Raw genomic sequence first — 19,353 nt, 5'->3', positions numbered from 1 at the left:
AACATCAGCGCCATATTAGTTAAATAAGCAACAACAGATTATGATTTGTTAGTTTACTCCATCATTTATTTGGCAACGCCAACACAAATAGTTCCACAACTGGACTGGTACTGGACTGTTGCTAAGCAACACATAAACATTTTCCTGACCTGCACAGTGCACACTAGCTTGCTACTTTGTCTACACGTTACCTCAGGTGTGCGTTGAAGTATCCAGGCTTCTTCACTTCACTTCATCCTCTTCTGACGACCATAAATCATTTAATTCAAATGTTATTTCTGGAAATATATTCATCTTTGCAAAGTTTGTTGCAATCTAAAACAGATAACGACCGTTTATGTCACCTGTAAAGCGGAATGATACACGTAGTTAAAAGTCCCAGTGCTGGTTTATCAGCGCTCAAGGAATGCCTCTCGTCCAATCAAATTACTTGGTCGGAACTAACTGTTGTATTTAAGTTAAAATGTTCTACTACTAAACAAAAAACCTTAAGCTTGCTTTTGATTGTTATTCTCTTAATGTAAAATCATAATCTAATCTAAATAGATACATACAGTAGATAAAGGTAACCTACAGAGCCGTATAATCATGCACAGGATAAACAGGTAAATGGACTGATTGATTTCAGAAATACATATCCATTTATCAAAGTCAGCCTATTCCCGAACAACACATATTGATTGAGAAAAATAGAAGTAATGGGTAAATGGTTGAAAGGTCTAGCTTCTGTTACCAGTAGCTACAAATGTAAACTTGATCTAACAAACAACAACAAACTGAAACACTGATGTTCAATTGTATGAAAACTATTGCAACAATACCAATTAATATATAATTTTACATAATTTTCAGTTTAAAATCAAAACAAATGAATGCATTTGAAACACAATGGGTGTTAATGAAGGGACATGGCAGGGTGTGTCTGAAAACAAAGCTTTCTGACTTGAGCGATCTGACTTAAGTGATGACTTAAGTGATAGGAAATAATAAATAAAAAATAAATGATAATAAAAAACATTTGATTTAATCACTTTTCAGTTCAGTTGAACAATGGAGATCCTGAGAGGGGCAGAGTTGTTACCACCATCATTGAAACAGGGGCTGAAGAATGGGAGGAGTTTGTTTGGAAAGGAGCAGCCAGTGAAGGAGTAGATAATATCTGCAACATCAACATTATAAAAGGAGACCAGTCCCTCCTCATAGTCCACAAACACCCCCACCTTCTGAGGCTGTGATTTCAGAGACAGCACAACATCAGGGTCAGCAAGAGCTACATACTCATTTCCATTCCTCAGCTGCAGGGTCCAGTAGCCGGCCTTCGGGCTTGATGTCACTTGTCCTTTCCTGTTTGCCGACACGCTGGTCACTCCTAAATCCCATTTAGTTTTCCCTTTAACCTCCACCTCATAGTAGAATCTGCCAGAGGAGAAGCTCTGCTTCCCCAAGACCATGACACAGTATGAAAATCTCTCTGGATTGTCTGGGAGATTCTTCTCCACATCACTGTGATTTACTTGCTTACCATCATCAGACAAGATGAGTCTAGGATGTGCCGTGTTAGGATCAAGAGTCACATCCACTGCGCACTGCTGCACCCTCTTCAATTCAGACTCGAGCAGCTTCGTCGTAACTTTGTTGAGCGTTTCCCTAAGTTGAGCCACAGCTCTGGCCACAGCTCCCTCAAACGATGGCTGATGGATACTGACTTTGTTCCAGTCCTTAGTGTTTGGAAAAGCATTCAGAGATGAGAAGTTTTGCAGGAGGTGGAAGTGATCAGAGCATGACAGCTGCTGAGCCTCGCTGTTCCTCTTCATCAGCTCTGAGATCTCCTGGTCCAGCTCTTTGATGAAGCCCTCAGCAGATTTGGCTGTCATTTTCTGTTTCTTTTTAATCTGCTCACTCAGCTCAGCCAGGCCTGTCTCAGCAAACTGCATCAGATCGGAGAAGACATGCACACCATCTGCTGTCTCTTTGTCTGCAGCGGCCATGCTGATCTCTGCTGACCGTCTGAGCTCCTGTATCTTCAGCTCTCTCTCCTGGATCATCTGCTGAAATCCAGCCTGCGTCCTCTCCAGGTCAGTCTTCCTTACTTCGCATTCTTCACTAAGAGGAACAACGTCATGTGTTTCATGGTCTGACTCATTACAAAACTGACATACACACATCTGCTCAGTCTTGCAGAACAGCTCCAAGAGTTCATTGTGCTTCGTACATATTCTGTCTTCCAGGTTATCCAGTGGGTCCATGAGCTTGTGTCTTTTTAGGCCTGACACTGTCTGATGTTGCTGCAGGTGAGTTTCACAGTACGAGGCCAGACACACCAGGCAGGACTTGAGAGCCTTCAGTTTGACCCCAGTGCACATGTCACAGGGGACCTCTCCTGGTTTGGCAACCTCTGAGGCTGTCTTTACAGCTGACTCTCTGAACTGAGCAACCATCTCAGAGATAAAAATATTGACATGCAGCTCATGACTTGTGTCAAAATGCTTTTTACACACAGGACACTGGTATTTTCTATTGATTCTCCAGTTTTGAGTGATGCAGCTCCTGCAGAAGTTGTGACCACACTGTAAGGTGACAGGAGTGTTGAACACATCCAGGCAGATGGAGCACAGAAAGCTCTCTTCAGACAGCAGACAGTTGGCAGCTGACATGTTGAACACACTAAAACCAGAAGTATGGATGTGAAATAACATCAGATTATTCAATGGAACAGATCAATACTTGTCTGAAAACGTGTCTTAAGTTATTCAGAATGATTGCCCTCCAGAAATGTTAATTTTTTCAAGTGAAATATCCCATCTACATTTGCTAAAATTGCTCCAGAGTAAAAATTGTACTCACCTGTATAACTGTGGGACTGTTTTAGTTTCCTGAAAAATGCTGGAAGAACCAGGTTTCAGTCTAAAAGCAGAGACCTGTGTCGACTGCTGCCCATCACTCTGAAAGAAAACTCTAGTGACAATGGGGGATGTGACTTCTATTTGTCAGTGTTGCTCCACCTCTTCTTGAAATGTCCCCTGACTACCACCCTTAAGGCAAACAGTCTGTTGTGTTGTTTTTCCCTCTGTCTTTCTAGTGTCCAGTTCTAAAGGCACTGTAGCCCTTATCACAGGATGTGTACAAAATATGATAAAACTGCAGGAGTAGTCGATCAAGCCTGACCAGATGTGTCAGTTAACTGAGACCACAAACACACATTACATTGTTGCAACCTACTACAAGGAAAATATGAAGGACAGAGGGCTGGGCATGGTGGATGGGGGAGGAGTTTAAAGAGCCCTGAAAAGAGAACAAAACCCTCCCCTAGCTGGCAGCTGGTGGTGTCAAGATGCACAAGCAGGTAGCTATAAGTTCTCAGGAGTCAAAACCCAATTAAAAGGGAAGGAATGCAGATAAAGAAATACTCCTTTACCACAGTCAAGGACAGTTTAGCTCGAACTGGAACTGTCAGCTCAGTAACTACAAAGGAGTTCAAATGAGGTTGCATGACCGGTTACAAAAACAATCACATTAAAATTTTCCACTGCAACAACTTTACCAATTCTCTGACAGATCAGTTTTTCCCCTTGCTGTAATTGTGATATGTTGAAACAATATGTGTGTGGTATTAGATGAGATTTCTTTACTAATTTACAGAATCAAAGTACTTAGTTGTACCCTCTTAATTCTTTAATGTGATCTATAATTGGTTTTCTCAAATTAACAAACTATGCCAAGATATTACTTATTTCCTTCAGACTGACAGCAAAGGTGAAATATGAAAGTATAGGTTGTTGTGGCTGTCAGAGTGATTACATCCAAATAAATTTACATTTTTACAGTTGATAGTTATCACTTAATGTATTAGTACATTTAAAATCATTTTGAAAAAAATTATAGTCTATACATAAAATGTAAAGTATACTCTTAAAAATAATGCTTAAAAAGATTATTAAATGAGCTCGCTTTCCGGATCAGTTTGTTGAGCCTCTGCCTATCCCTGTCAATGCTGCCCCCTCTCCAGCAGACCACAGCGAAGTAGATGGCTGAGGCCACCACAGAGTCGTAGAAGGTCCTGAGGAGAGCCCCACACACGCCAAAGGACCTCAGTCTCCTCAGCAGGTGAAGGCGACTGACCCTTCTTGTAGAGAGTGTGGGTGTTGGTGGACCAGTCCAGTTTGTTGTTTAGGTGAACACCCAGGAACTTGTAGTTCTCCACCACCTCGATGTCCAGTCCCTGGATGTTCCCTGGTGTGAAGTGGGATGTCTTCCGCCTGGGGTTCACAATATATCACAATAATAGTATAGAAATATATGTTCAGCATCAAACTTAATTCCTTTACTCACCAAGAGCTGTCTCCAGCGGTGAAAAGCAACACTTATGTTAACTGTTGTTTTCCTTCTATTTCTATTACTTCTTCTTTCTCCTGAAAACATGCTAAACAGCTAGCTCCGGCCAGTTGCAGTATATCTATCCCGAAGAAGTAGGCTGCTCAGAGGGCACACTGTAACATCTCAATATAAGATATACAGTATGATTGTTTAGCATTTGAATGTCACAGTTTAATTAAAAATCGAATTCATCACAATTAATTTTTTGTCAGGAAACAATTATATTAAATATAATCAAATAGGCTACCTAAAAAAAATTAGGTTATCAGTATTATGATAGATAGATAGATAGATAGATAGATAGATAGATAGATTAAGGATTCATTAAGGTGACACACACCAGACACCAATGAATGAGCTCTGTGAATGTATAATTAAGTGGACAAATTAAATAGCCTAATTTAAAATGATAATTTTAGGAAACGCATAATTTATTTATCTATTTACATCTTAATTGAAAATAGAAGTCACACTGAACAGAGATAGCATTAATACAAAACAATCACATACAAATTATCATTAATACATAGACTCCAAAACAACATTAGAGCAAAGGTGAATTATCTAAATAAAAAACATTAAACGAAGAAAACAAATAAATGTTTTTTTTTAAATAAATATATAAATAAAGGTTTAGAATATTTTTTGATTTAAGAATATGAATATCACCATTGGCAAATTGATTATATATCTTTTTAATTTTATTATTATTATTATTGAAGATCCAAAACGGTACAATGTTGTCAACAATAGGGATTTTCCTACCTGCTGCACTCCGCCGTGTTATGACGTTCGTGGTAACCGGAAATAAAGGCGGAGTGAGCGCTCTATCGACTTCCCTCTCTCGCTCTCTCTGCCAGACAGCCCAGACAGAGGAACAACATGGATCCAAACACGACCGTTTTGCGAGTCAAGCGAAAAAGGGGGACCGACCCCGCAGATGCTTTGTTGCTGGCATGTAAACGGATCCGACCGGAAACGGCCCAGAGCTCAGGCGAGACGGTACCTGAGCCCAATGAAGCCGAGGTGGAGAACTCAGTCTTCAAACTCGTGGCGACCGTAGCGACACAGGTGAGAGGCCCGCTGGCAACGGTGTTAGCTAACCGAGCGCTGCTGGCTAACGTCAGCGCTGTTTGCGTTGGAAACATTAGGCATAGGTTAGCTTTAAGCAAATAAACGTTAGTTAGCGGGTCGCTATAAACGTAAAATTCGTTTTTTTGTCAAACTGACTAGCTCATAGCAAGCTGAGTTGGACTAATTAGTGATTGTTGTCGTTGTAAAACAACGCACCCTCTATGCTAGTTGTTGTTAGCGTAGCATTACGGCTATTCAGCCAACGTTAGCCATTTATAGGCTCCAAATCACATTAGCATGTGCTATCGTTAGCTCATTAAGTTGGTGTTGTGATGTGTACAGGCCTCGGAAATGATTTGACTTCATCCAGAATCTCGTTTTAAAACTGTAACGTTATTTAATCCAGTATTAAACAAGCAAGTCATGTCCGTCACGCAAGCTAATTATCAAAGGTAAAGATATCCTGGAATGTGCTCTTACTAAAATGTCTACTCCTTTTTGGTGTAATGTTATTACAAGCAAATTTCTGCCTCTATATAAATATTCATATGCGAACCTGTTGTGTTTATGTGCACTGTGCCATTTTGAGAAAAATATTAATTTAGTGATGCTGTGAATATTTTCAAAACAAACTGGGTAGTGAGATGTTTTTGTTTACTACTTCGTGCAAACTAGAGTTTCGTCCAACTTCCAGGTGTCGGGAATTAAAGCTAAAGAGTCCCTCGTTTTCATATAAGAGCTCAGTAGATTCTCATTATCATCTCATCACCAGGATGCTCCCGTTCAGACCCAGGTCCGACAGGCTTTGGCTCGGCCTCGCATGGCCCACGCAATGCGCCCCTCTGCTGCCAGTTCTAAAAGGATAATTGGGGACCTACGGAGCACAAAGTGGAGCACCCGGAGGGAGGAACGCTACAGGATACTGTCCAGTCACCGTACAGGGCTGTCAAGTCCAACTGAGCCACAGAGCCCTCAGACCAATGCCCCTGAGAACGAAGGGGAGACTGAGAAAGAGCAGGACAAATGTTGGGGTCTTGGTGAAATCCAAGTGGTTGATCTCATACACGAGGATGCAGAGGAACAAGGCAAATCTTCTTCCAAGGTGAGTTGATGGTTATTGTAGCTGACTAGTGATGATTGTTTATGCTACAGGAATATGTTGGGTTTTTTTTTGTTTTTTTTACTCTTGAGGTGTAAATCCTTTCACATTTATTCATTTTGTTCTGAATGGTATCTTTTTGTTGCTCAAGGATCAGTATTACAACAGTATAAAACATGAAAATAGTTTTGGAAAAGAAGTATGATAATAAACAGGAATCATAATCAAAGTATGTGTTGGTACTGGTATCTAGCTGTGGGACATTACCCAGTCAGTACACAGTATCTTGGGGGTCAGATCTGCTCACCAACATCCCTGCCTGGGAAGTGGATGAGATGTATGGGGCAGCAATAGCTGTGGAGGTAAAGCAGGTCATCCACTAATCATCTGATGGAACATTGGTGGTTGAATGCATGCGTGTGGTAGAAAAATGTGGCATGAATGTGGCTCGCAGTGTAAACCGCTTTGAGAGGTTGATAAGTCTAGAAAAATGCTATGTGTGTAGTCCATTTACCATATATTTATGTTGGTGCAGCAACAGAAGCTTTCTTCAAGCTGCCGTGAAAAAAAAACTGAATATCTATGAAATGTTGTCCCATTAGGTTGCTTCTGTTCTCATTACATACAATTGTAATGCCAATTCAGTAAATGTTAACAGCCATAACTCCTTGCTTCTCTCCTTGATCATAGTAAAAATCCTGCAGTTCAATATGTAACGAAAGGTTAGAATTACTGAGAAAGTAAATAGTAGCAGCATAATGCTTTACAGCTTGTTAATTAATAGTTGAAATGATTTTTCTATAAAAAGAATAGATCTGTACACAAATGCTTTACTTGTTTAGCTCTTTATGGTATTGTGTGTTACCTGCCTTGGTTAATCTGTTAGATGTTACATTAGGCATTAGACATTTTTTAACATGGATAGCCTCAATAGTAATTAATTAACTCTCGTGCTCTATTCTTCTTAAGACGTTGCCTTCGGATCCGGAAGTCATCCTGTGTAACAGCACAAAGATGCTGCGGGAGCGTCTGAGCATATCTGGAGAGGGACTGGGTGAAGAACACAGAGGGGACGAGGACTACGTCTACGATCTTTACTACCAGGAAACGATCACACCAGGGTGGATCCAGGACATCCTGTCTGTCAGGGCCTATGCTGATGAGGGAGAACTGGTGTGTGTGGATGGATGGACAGGCGGATGAATGAGTGCTGAAATCGGAGTGAGTGAATGAAGAAATGGGTGAAATAGAGCATTAGAAATGGGGAAAGCAAGGGGTCTGAGTTCACACCCGTTTTGTGCTAACTGCTTGTGAAATCTATTCAGACAAATCAGCGAGAGTCAGCTCACATGCAGCTGTTCTTGATTATATATATATATATATATATATATTTATTTATACAGGCCAACCTGTGAAATTTGTCCCTGCTCTCTGTCTTTATATTTGGGTTAAGTCTAAGCAGTGGCCCTGAATCTAACACTGCCTCAGGTCAATCAGTACCGTGGGCTCGTTTCTCCATGTGCTGTTGTTGTGATGTGACAGATGAGGCCACAATATATAAAAATGAGACTAATGACAGCAGCGGGGCATATTTTTATTATATGTACCCCAATAATATAATATAATATATAATAAAAGTCTATATGTAGCACTGATACTGTGGGTGACATTTCTTGCAGTCTAAATATGTTTGCCTGAATATTGTCCCATTTGAGAACCATTTTAAAATCCATCTTAAATATTTATAGAGTGCTCAGCAGGTGACTTCATTTAGACAGTTGAATAAAGTGATTATCTAAAAGGTGTTAATTTGGGTTAGATTTATAATAAGAATGGCTTTATTTTATTATTAATACATTTTCCCAGTGTACTAAAACAAATAATGAATAAACCAAAATGAGGCTTTCAGATTAAAGGGATGTTGTTCGTCTCAGGTGCCTGACCTCGTGGTTCATGAAGAGGAGGTGTATGAAGATGAGGATGATGAAAATGAGGAAGGCAACTGGAGGAATGACTACCCTGATGAGGACAGTGATGCAGACAGTGACAGAGAGGAACGCTATGGTGGTATGTATTTATTAATGTGTTAAGTCTGTGTAGATGTGAAAAATATTTTTTTGCAAACTGTGATCTACGTGGAAGATGAAATATAGACCGGACATGCTTTTGTTCACTTTGTGGTGCCTGACAGACATTTGTAGACATGTCCCAGCCTCCTACAAGACTTGAAATTTCTATTACAGAGGCACATTACTGATGTGTGTCTGGAGAGACAACATGGACTATTTCTAATAATTAATCATGTACAATTGCATTTCCAAATGTGAGGCACTCACCCCAGTCCTTGCTTGTCATTCATCGGCTGATTTCTGCCTCGTGTCCTCAGGTTACTGGGAGGAGGAGCACTCGTACAGCCGGAGGAGCTGGGAGAGCTACCAGAGGGAAGTGCTGCATGAGCTGGGCTGCCGTGGTGAAGATAATGAGGAAGAGGAGGATGATGATGATGGAGACAAATACAATTCCGATTGATCTACCCCCTTAACTCACACTGTCAGTGGATCTTCCCAATGCCCTCTCCACAGATAACACCGTACTCCATAGACCTCTGTGTATTTGAGAGAGGAGGAAAGCAACTGCTAGAATGGCACACAATATGGCAACATGCCTGACAAAATTTTCTTTAAGAAATGCAATCTTAAAATGTAGCAATTAATGTGTAGCACTCATCAGATTTTTATTAAGTTCCTAATTTCAAGTATTAACATCAGTAAAAATACCTTACATTTTCAAAAAGTAAAATTTCATGTGCCAAAGTATAACAAAGTCACTGAGTCACAAAACGTGTAGACGACTAAAATGCACGTTGCTTACATACCACATATCACACAGCATTTTAGTGTGAAATCATCTCTCTCTTTACTACAGATTCTTAAGGAGTAGGTGTTATTTCTAGAGGGATCCAGTGTCTTTTTTTTTTTTTTTTTTTTTAAATTGTGGTGGAGTGACTTTGTGTGTGGGTGTTTGTTCAAAGTGGATGTGTGTTAGAAATATTGCACATTAGTGTGATATGCCTCGTATGCTTTGTGCTGTTAACAGTTCTGTTAGTGAGATGTCTCGGGCCGTGTGTGGTTGCAATTTAGGGTGTTTGCATTTTGTGCATGGTAGTGTTTGGGTGTGTGTATGTGTATGTATAATTGTGTGTTAGATTTCTGCATAATTCGAAAGCGTGTTGCAACTTTTTGTGTTTGTGTGTGTGTGTGTGTGTGTGTGGGTCAGAAATACCCCTCGAATTTCTTGGATGCTTGTTGAATTCAACTTTTGTAAATATGTAGATGTGTATAAAAAGAAAGCTTTCAAAATAAACATAAAACATATCCGTTGTCAATTTATTTATTTATTTTTTTTATTTTACCTCCACCATGAACACAAACTGGTTCATTTTGAAGAATTTATTGATTGACCCTAAAATTAGATCAGTTTGGAGATAGAACATATAATCTCATCATTCAAGATCCAGAGACAGTATGCAGCCCAGTAACCCACAAACTCAAATGTTCTGTTGGAAGTGGGGGAAGGAAATGTGACAAAATAAGGGAAAACTGAGATTCAGCATTCTCATTATTGCTGGAGCTGGTGACCTCATGAGCTGTTTTGCTCAGTTACATTCCTGAGGTGATGCAGTGTTATTTTTATGAGGTAGGCCAGTGATGGCAGGTGTATAAAAATCCGTCCCAACTGCTATGAAGTTTTCAAACTGATGCATAAAGTATTTTCCTTTTTTAGGCTTAGGAAAAACCCCTGACAATCAATCTTTCTCATGTTGAAAATGTTCCTCTTATGTCCAGGATTTTGGGTTAACTCTGCTGTCTAGGAGGGGTTGAAATGCAGATGATGAAATAAGGTTCCATTGACATTAAATGGATTTTCCATGTCCAAAACTTCCTGTATTGCAATAATTTGGGATGTAACTGCACATTAAAACTTCACTTCCCTTAGTACTCAACAGTTTCCTAATGATTATACACATACGTATTATGCATCTTGTGGCCACATGGTACTTGTGTGTGTTACGTAGAGTCAGACACTGGACCAGGAGAACACCAGTACCAACGCACAATCTCATTAACGGCACAAGATCGAAACCAGAGGTGCAATTTAGGATGAATTGACAGAATAGATTCTGAGATACAGTATGTATGAAGCAGAGTTTACTTGAGACCATTTAGAACAAAGGTCGGAGTAATGTTACACAACTGGACTTAAAGATGGATAACAATAGAACTACAATGGATAACTAAAATGCTATTTTGACCCAGTTCTCAATGTGTTGAGGTCTTGAACACAGCACACTGTGTACTGATTTAGGGTTAAACAGTTTAAAGCAAATACAAGGAACAGGAAGTCTCCAGCTTCCTACAATGCCAGACAGAGTGGACTCTGCAGACACTGAACCCACCTCAGCTGAGATGCTTTAAACAAGCCAATGTTCTATTTCAGCATACAGCAACAAAAGTTAAAATGCAAAGAACACACACAAAGAAATACTATATAGTGGCACCAAAATGACATAAAGGCAGTGGCATAAGGATGATGATTCAACATCTTCACATAGCAGCAGACAAAAAATATTTTCCTCCCTTTTATCATTCAGCAAATGAATGACAGAGAATTTATGATACTTTAATTCTCAGTAAAATCAACACATTCACACACACACTGTTCATAATATGTTTCAGTTACAATAACTTAAGTCCATATCATAAAATGCACTTGCATCATTATCAGGTCCCTGTGGTCATCTACACAGCACCTGTAAAATCTCACAGACACATGCTACTCAAAAGGCATTTATACAATTACCTATAAACTGAAAAGGCAAATCGTTTTTACTGAAGGTCATTAAACATTGGGATGAAGGAGTGAAACTGTAATAATATCCACAATATGTAATATACAGTATCTGTACTGACTCTACTAAAGTTTGAAATCCTCCAATGTCCTTGAATTCCAGGATGAATCTGCAAGTGAACTTGTACATCTGTGGCAGGATTTCCAGTGTTGTAAACAAGTCAGTGAAGTCCGAGAGCTTCAGCGTTTGTGCAGTACAAAAAAAAAAAAAGAGTCATAAATCCAGATTCCCCTGTCTGGTCCCTTGGTGACTGTCAGCTTTGAGGATGCAGAGACTGCTGGGTAAAGTTTTTGAAGTGCACTGGATGCTATTCACTTTTGTCCATCTCTGTCAGTACGCAGTAGCAGGAGTACTGGGTAAAGTGAGTCAGAGATCCTGGAGTAAGAGACAACAACATGTTGTTAAGAGAGAGCAAAGAGTTGAAATGACAAGTGCTGCCTGTTGCCTTAGGGCTGTGTAGTACACTCACGCAGTAGCTTGGTGATGACAGGTGGTCGTTTGGACTCTGGTAAATAGACACCCAGGAAGTAGACAGGAACGCCTGACAAGGCAATGGCAATGCCGATCAGAGAGTTGACCGTGTCGCTGTAGAGAGGCACTGCCACCAGGAAAACAGCACACAGACAGAACACCACCGGGTACAGTAAAGTCAACTGTAGAGAGAGAAATCAAGAGCGTGAGCTAGAACCGCAACAAAAAAACGACTTATTTTAAAGGTCCCATATTGTAGAACGTGAGATGTCCATGTGTTGTTTGATTATAAAGCAGGTCTAGGTTCTATATTAATACTGTGAAGCGCTCAGTCCACAGAGAAATGCACACAGCCAGTATTCAGAAACTGAGCCTTAAAACCAGCCGTCAGGACTTCTGTAACTTTGTGATGTCACAACAAAGTCATGCCCCAAGCGCCACCCACCTGGACCCACCATGCGACCTTGCAGGATTTGGTTTCTCTGAGTGTTTGCCTGAAATCTGCTTTATTTTTATTTGTCAGAAGGGAGGCTCAGAGTCTCCTCTCTTCTGATTGGCTCACTGACCTGTTGTTACTAGAGCTCCAGAGGGAAGCCTGAGAGAGGAGATGTAAAACTACATTAAGATAGTTTTTGGTTCTTAAAACCAAATATGTCTTCTTATGGATCAAAACTTAAAATAAAACAGGAAAAGTGTAAAATATGGAACCTTTAAAAATCTTTGCTTTAATGTGATGACTATGATACAATTATTTTTAATATTTCTTCCCTTATTTGAACTCCCTCTCCTGTAAGGAATTTTCTACTATTATATGTCCCAGACCCAGATAAGTGGATGGGATAATTGAATGGATGGGTGCTCAGGATAACACAGGTGTGTTTAACTGGTCTGACCTTCAGAGGTCTGGGTCTGTCAGGCTCCTTCCAGCGGAGGTAGATCTGGCCGGCAATGGACAGACCCATGAAGAACCAGTAGCTAAAGCTGTAGTAGTTGATGAGCTGAAAGACGTCCTCCACTGTCAGGTAGATCAGTGACATGACACACTGGACAGTGGACAGAGGAGGAAAGGGAGGGTGGGAACAGTTAAGGAAGTGCAGCCAGTTTCCATTAACATTAGTATTTTAATAACTAGTTTGTAGAATAGTTTCAAATCAGCTGATACAGTGAAGGAGACAAGTATAGTGAGGAGGCTCCACCTTACAGTATACTGCCATTAAGTGGACATTTCCTGTACTTCCTCGACCATATACATATGACTGATCCATATTCATACATTGAAGATGAGAGCAGGGACCGGAGTGAATCTCTGTATGTGGATCATGGACAGAGCGTCTGGAAGGTGACCCTCACGGGAGCCCACGAAGAACAACCTGGATGCAATACACATGAATTAAGACTGATAAAAGCAAAGTGATATAGTGTTATACTAGTCATATAAAAATGAATCTGTAAGCCATAGTAAGTAAGTAGTAGTGTGTGTGTGTGTGTATGTGTGTGTGTGTGTGTGTGTGTGTGTGTGTGTGTGTGTGTGTGTTTTCTACCTGGATGCAGCGATGATGGAAGCGTTGAGGCCTCCGTAGCAGGAAAGAGCTACAGCGATGGGGATGGTCCAGCTCATCACACCAAGAGTATGATCTGCAAATGTCTGAACCGAGCACATAAACTGGTTTAGCTGCAGGTTCATCTCACACACACACATCCATCTTCTTCTCCATCTGATCACCTGCTTTTGTCAAAGCGCTTTACATTTTGTTTACTCACCACTGCCACTGCATCACTGGCCAGTATAGCGCTAACATCCAGAACGGCATAGTAGGCCACATTGGTGAGGATGTAGATGATGGTAACAATGGGCATAGAGATGGCAATGGCCAGGGGAAGGTTCCTGGAAACGACAGGATATCAGAGCATTACCAGGCTGATTAAAAAATTCTGAATTGCCACTACTCGTACATTCAAAGGGAAAAATTACCTTTCAGGGTTTTTGATCTCCTCAGTAACAAAGTTGAGAGTGTCCCAGCCGGAGTAAGAGAAGAGGGCGGAGTAGAGTGCCAGTGCGATGTCACCAGGATCTGTAGACGATCCCTGAAAGGACGATTCAAAGTTGGTTGTGTAACCTAAGAAAACAGACACAACAATTAAAGGGTCAGTCAGTGAAATGTTGTTGCATCCATCTAAGGAAAATGATCATAAAACTGTTTGTGTCCTTGTAGTTCCACTGTCAATGGCTGCTGAGATTCAAACTTCCTTGCTGTTTCAGCAATGCCAGTATCAATAAAGTTATGCAAGTATTTTATAAATTAAGCTCACCAAGGGTTTTCCTCTGACTGTTAAGACAGAGTAAGGTTCATGTCAGTAAATATATTTTACTATAAAGTAGTAAAGTGTCATTCCTTTGTTGTATGAGTCATACTACACATAGAAGTAATGAGACAAAATGTTGGTGTGGAGCTGTGGATCAGACACGACGCTGAACAATGTATCGAAATCACCTTCCCAACACTTAGCAGATGCTGGAAATCCGTCGCCATGTTTAATTAGAATGATATCAGGAGGAGAAAAAACTCAGCTTTATTCACATAACATCACAGACCATTCCCAGTTGTGTTTTGTGTTTTGTCGCCCTTGCAATGTTAACAACTCACCCTGGCACAGCTTGACGATGCCAGTGGCGATGATTACAATGAGGGCCGCCACCTTAGCATAGGTGAAAGTGTCCTGCACACGAGTGCCCCACTTCACATAGGCGGAGTTGATGAATGTCAGTAAGCCTGGGGAGAGACAGGAAGGTGTTCACAGGTGTGCTCAGTGTTGAGTCCAGTCCTGCAGGAACAGGTAGAACAGACACGATCAAACAGCAGTGGGATGCAGAAGAGATCACATGTACTTACATATACACGCTGCAGCGATGAGCCTGGCTGCTGTGTACGGCGGTTCGCATGTTGGGAAGAGCGGCTGCACCAGGTAGTTTGCGAATGTAATGGCGATAACCGCCTGGCTGGTGGGCTCGATAATCAACAGAGACGTCCACAGACGAATAAATGCAATGAAGCCGCCAAACGACTCCAGGATGTATGCATAAGATGCCCCTGATTTGGTGATGGTGGTGCCCAGCTCAGCGTAGCACAGGGCCCCCACCACAGAGAACAGGCCCCCAATAACCCAAATGACTAGCGACAGCCCGTAAGAAGCACTGTAGAACAGCACACCCTTGGGGGAGACGAAGATGCCAGAGCCGATCATGTTTCCTACGATCAGACTGACCCCGTTGAGCAGCGAGATCTCCTTCTTCAGCTGCATGCTCTCTTTGGGCGCCTCCAAAAGATGCGAGGAGTGACCAGCACTGCCATTCATCTTCTTGGATTCTTCCCGGTCAGTCATGGCGCTGTTGTCTCGGCGCTGAGCCAGCGAGAGCAAAGGACAGACTGTGGACACTGTAGGTCCTGGTTCCCTATCTGGCGACCTCTGGAGCACCCTGTACAAAACATACAAATGTACCAAGTCATTACCAATAAAGTAAACAGGAGCTTAATGCTAAATGATGAGTCAGAGCAGTGTCCTGTGGCTGGTACTTAATCTCTAATGTATCAAACACCTGTAAAAGAAAGGTCATGGCTCAAGCTCAGAGTATCAAGGGAACGGGAAAGAGGTTTTGGATGAGCAGATAACAGAGAGGGCACTGACAGTGGAAACATTAACTGCGGAGGCGGCGAGGAGGAGAAACATGACGCTCGTAGGTGATTCAGCAGAGCTTCTCTTTGTGCTGCTATACTATTGTCTGAATCTACATTCTTCTCAGAAACACACAGAAGAAATGAAATATTAAAAAAATGAATTACAAACTAAAAATCCACTTCCATCTCTTAAAGGTCCCATACTGTATAAAGGTAGATGTGAAAGTATCGCTCAGTCCACAGAGAAATGCACACAGCCTGTATTCAGAAACTGAGCCTTAAAACAAACCATCAGGTAATCTGTAACTTTGTGATGTCACATCGAAGCAGTCACTGCCCTCAGTCATGCCCCAAGCCCAGCCCACCTGGACCCAGTATGCGACCTTGCAGGATTTGGTTTCTCTGAGTGTTTACCTGAAATCTGCTGTATTTTTATTTGATCACACAGAAAACATTCAGCCAATCAGAAGAGAGGAGGCCCTATATTTGCCAATCAGAAGAGAGGCCTCCTCTCTTCTGATTGACTCACCGACCTGTTGTTACTAGAGCTCCAGAGAGAAGCCTGAGAAAGGAGATATAAAACTACACTGAGCTGCTTTTTGGTTCTTAAAACTACAAATATATCTTCTTATGGATCAACACTTCAAATAAAACAGGAAAAGTGTAAAATATGGGACCTTTAATATCTGCCACAGCTAAACCAAATCAACTCGCCTCCCCCCTCCCCTCTTACCCTGTGTGAACTGTTCATCTGTCCTTTACTACAGCAAGAAAGCCCTGAGGGTCACAATCAGGCCCTCACGGTTTGTTGAAAGGACATGAGCAAAATGTCTCCTCATTTCAATAATCAGAGCAAAATCATTAGTGACAACCATATTTTAAGCTCACACACACGGAAACAAAACATTAAGACAGAATGCCACAGAGACATTTAGTATCCTGGGGCTGTTGTGAGGGGTTGCAGTATCTGTTTGCCCAGTAATCCCCTTATAACTTATGTTATAAAGGATACATAAAGTTAAATTGGTTTGAAGATGGTGGCATTTCAGAGAATGATGTGAACTGTCTCCAGGCAGGGCCGAGAGAGAGGAGGGGGCATATAGATGAGAGAAGGACTAGCATGGGCCGTGCTGCATGTAATGTAGGTGTGGAAGGTCTAATTTATAGTAATATTAGTATAAACCAAACTGGAGGGTCAGTTATTATCACAATGGGCTGATGTGTGTGTGTCCTTGTGCATGTGAGGCACATGCTTCTGTTCAACCATTAGGCATCTGCTCCTCACCACCACACCACCTGTTTACCTGCTGATGACAGACCAATCAATAAGTCAAACAATCACACTGCTACTGTTCACTTAAATCTCATCGCTCAACAACAGACACATCGAAACAGAAGTAACGCTAATTGTCTGAAGGCTGAAGTCAAGCCACATTAGCTCGGAGGTAAAGGTGTTGGTGGTGTGAGTCTTCATAAGTGTATGTGAACTTGTGTGTGTCTGTCACCTGTGAAATGTGTCAAACAATATGTATCTCGGTTAAAAATTCTGAAGACGTAACATAGGTGTGATGTACAGTGAACCTTGTAATACTTCCAGTGCTGGAGCACATGGTGGGACATCCAGGGGGGTGTAAGATGCTTTTCATGTGATTGTGATGTCCTGGGTTGGAATTTAGCCCAGGACCTTTGACACATGGCACCACCTCCTTCTTTTTCTAATACAGGCTAAAAGTACCCCTCAACAACCTAAAGAGACAAACAGGAAGCTGAGTGTACTGCAGAGTGCATCAGATGAAAAGATCAACATTGTTAGAAGTCCAACCAAAGACAGAAAAAGGTGCAACGTCTTCTCTCCACATGATTCAACAAGTCACACCAGCTCTACGAGCAGCTTGAAGACTTCTGTATGAGATCAGCGCAAAGTTAATAATTTATCAACTTCCAGACTTCCAGAGCTGAAACAATTGGTCAATTGGTCTTCTTGATTTTCTGATGGACAGAAAATCAATTGACAGCAACGTCATCAATTTGCTGCTTTTCTCTTGCTTTTCTCTCAGTTGGTCAGACAAAGCCACTTAATTGCATATCAGCTTTAGAAAATTGTGACAGGCACAACTTGTAGATAAAACAGTTAATCGATGACAAAATAATCAGCAGCTAGGTACAGTATGTAGGTATCTGAGAAACAAGGTCAACAAGGTGGGAGCAGCTACAGGAAGGTAAACAGAGCTAGAGCTGCTCATAATGAAAACTATTCATCTACTTCTTCACTCTTTCAAACCTGTGACAGTTGACACTTCCTGCCTATGCTGTGTTCATTCTGTTACCAAAATCTATTATCAGTGGTCTACTTTCAAGAACAAAATGTCATTTATTAATATCACAACTGTCAGAGATCCTTTTCTCAAAGTTGGATAAAGTGTAACAGAGATATTCTCCAAACAAGTTTACATTTCAAGATTAAAGTATAAATGTGCAGACAAACTGTGTCAACCTAAACAAAGCCAAACTATTTACAGCACATTACTGTAATCACAAAGTGAGCAACTTTTAGACTTAGTCCAACCTGTATTATATGTGGAAAAGTGGGTGAAAATAACATTTGTTTAGGCCTTTGTCATGCCTATTGAAATATTATTTTAAATTATTAAGCTATTCAAATTAATATAATTAATTTGTTAAAAAAAATATTATTATTATAATATTATTTCAATAGGCCTATTGTGTGCCCATCTTACACAAGATCATGCTAAAGGTGGATAAATCTTTCAACCAATAATGACCCAAGCTACTTTTGGATTAGCTTCAGTTTTAAGGCTAGGTCAGCAGGGACCTGTCTATTTCCTGATATATTGTTACTTCCCTGGAGACACATGACAGCTAGGCTATATAATAATAAACATCATCATATAAAAAGACATCTTTAACCTTACAATACATTCCGGGCCAGCGTTGTCTCACTAAAATAACCAGTGCCAAGTAACACTACATTACTACCCTACACTTCCGCTTCTACCTTTCACAATAAAGCCACAATTCTGTCTGTCGCAACTTCAGTGGAAATAAGTTATTTCTCTTTCTCTAAGTATTTTACTGAAAATGAAAGTTTATGTATATAGTATTATGTACGAATCGAGGTTAAATAGGGGTAATTCAAAGGGAGAGCCCCGTTCTACCGATAGCTGTCCTTCATGAATTAAAAAAATTTACAATGAATATGCTGTTATTAAAAAGCTATAATAACAATACGCCTGTTTTTTCTGCATACCTTAGTGTGTTTCGACCTATGGTTTCAACTGCAGAGGTTAGTCTGGTCTTTGTTTTGATCCACTACATCACGGCTTTGAACCCAAACGATAAAAAAAAAATGTCTGCGTCCACCTCGTATCAATAAAAATCACCTCCACTGTCACAAAATACACAATGTGGAGAAATAATTCCTGATTTAGTCTTTCACTTTGAATGTCTCCCTCCTCATCTCCGGTTCTGTCTCGCCTTTCTGCGGTTCGCTTGTCGCCGGTGCAAACAGACGCGACTTCCCTTTTGTCCCGATGTCTCTAAAGCCAGGTTATCCTGTCTTCACCGGACACGGCGACACTGTCCCGCTGTAACAGAAACAATCCCCGCTCAGCAGAAACAGGCTCGGGACATGTCCCAGTCTTACCTGTGCTGGTTTGCCTCCTCCCTGGGCGGTTTGACAGGCAGCGAACAGTGTCCGCTAACAAACGCATCAGCACCGGTAAACAACTGCT

At 41.0% G+C, this 19,353-nt stretch overlaps 3 protein-coding genes across 3 annotated transcripts; 1 reads left to right on the top strand and 2 right to left on the bottom strand.

Moving 5' to 3' along the window:
* Nucleotides 1-1,034: 1,034 nt before the first annotated feature.
* On the bottom strand, nucleotides 1,035-2,654 carry LOC111221702 (E3 ubiquitin-protein ligase TRIM21-like). The gene has a single exon (XM_022745217.1). It carries the CDS (start codon nucleotides 2,652-2,654, stop codon nucleotides 1,035-1,037), a length of 1,620 nt encoding a protein of 539 aa, XP_022600938.1.
* Nucleotides 2,655-5,219: 2,565 nt separating this feature from the next.
* slc7a6os (solute carrier family 7 member 6 opposite strand) lies at nucleotides 5,220-9,945 on the top strand. Its single transcript, XM_022741507.1, has 5 exons — nucleotides 5,220-5,445; nucleotides 6,221-6,550; nucleotides 7,517-7,720; nucleotides 8,482-8,614; nucleotides 8,934-9,945. The coding sequence occupies exons 1-5, from the start codon at nucleotides 5,257-5,259 to the stop codon at nucleotides 9,074-9,076; spliced, it is 999 nt and encodes a 332-aa protein (XP_022597228.1). The 5' UTR covers nucleotides 5,220-5,256; the 3' UTR covers nucleotides 9,077-9,945.
* Nucleotides 9,946-9,949: 4 nt separating this feature from the next.
* LOC111218975 (Y+L amino acid transporter 2) lies at nucleotides 9,950-19,334 on the bottom strand. The gene is made up of 10 exons (XM_022741492.1): nucleotides 19,266-19,334; nucleotides 14,819-15,402; nucleotides 14,573-14,698; nucleotides 13,900-14,044; nucleotides 13,689-13,812; nucleotides 13,469-13,572; nucleotides 13,201-13,297; nucleotides 12,821-12,970; nucleotides 11,926-12,109; nucleotides 9,950-11,831 (listed from the first exon to the last, which is right to left on the bottom strand). Exons 2-10 carry the CDS (start codon nucleotides 15,306-15,308, stop codon nucleotides 11,764-11,766), a joined length of 1,488 nt encoding a protein of 495 aa, XP_022597213.1. The 5' UTR covers nucleotides 15,309-15,402; nucleotides 19,266-19,334; the 3' UTR covers nucleotides 9,950-11,763.
* Between the last annotated feature and the right edge of the window lie 19 nt (nucleotides 19,335-19,353).

Source organism: Seriola dumerili, unplaced genomic scaffold (assembly GCF_002260705.1).
Source record: "Seriola dumerili isolate Sdu_G_001 unplaced genomic scaffold, Sdu_1.0 BDQW01000003.1, whole genome shotgun sequence".
Taxonomy (NCBI): Eukaryota; Metazoa; Chordata; class Actinopteri; order Carangiformes; family Carangidae; genus Seriola; species Seriola dumerili.
This window is presented reverse-complemented; position numbering and strand designations above follow the sequence as displayed.

Coding starts and splice junctions, on each gene's coding strand:
- slc7a6os (XM_022741507.1), top strand. CDS start 5,257: ATGGATCCAAACACGACCGTTTTGCGAGTCAAGCGAAAAAGGGGGACC. Junction 5,446..6,220: donor TGGCGACCGTAGCGACACAG/GTGAGAGGCCCG, acceptor TCTCATCACCAG/GATGCTCCCGTTCAGACCCA. Junction 7,721..8,481: donor ATGCTGATGAGGGAGAACTG/GTGTGTGTGGAT, acceptor TGTTCGTCTCAG/GTGCCTGACCTCGTGGTTCA.
- LOC111221702 (XM_022745217.1), bottom strand. CDS start 2,654: ATGTCAGCTGCCAACTGTCTGCTGTCTGAAGAGAGCTTTCTGTGCTCC.
- LOC111218975 (XM_022741492.1), bottom strand. CDS start 15,308: ATGACTGACCGGGAAGAATCCAAGAAGATGAATGGCAGTGCTGGTCAC. Junction 13,573..13,688: donor CCAGTGATGCAGTGGCAGTG/GTGAGTAAACAA, acceptor TGCTCGGTTCAG/ACATTTGCAGATCATACTCT. Junction 11,832..11,925: donor TGTCATCACCAAGCTACTGC/GTGAGTGTACTA, acceptor CTCTTACTCCAG/GATCTCTGACTCACTTTACC.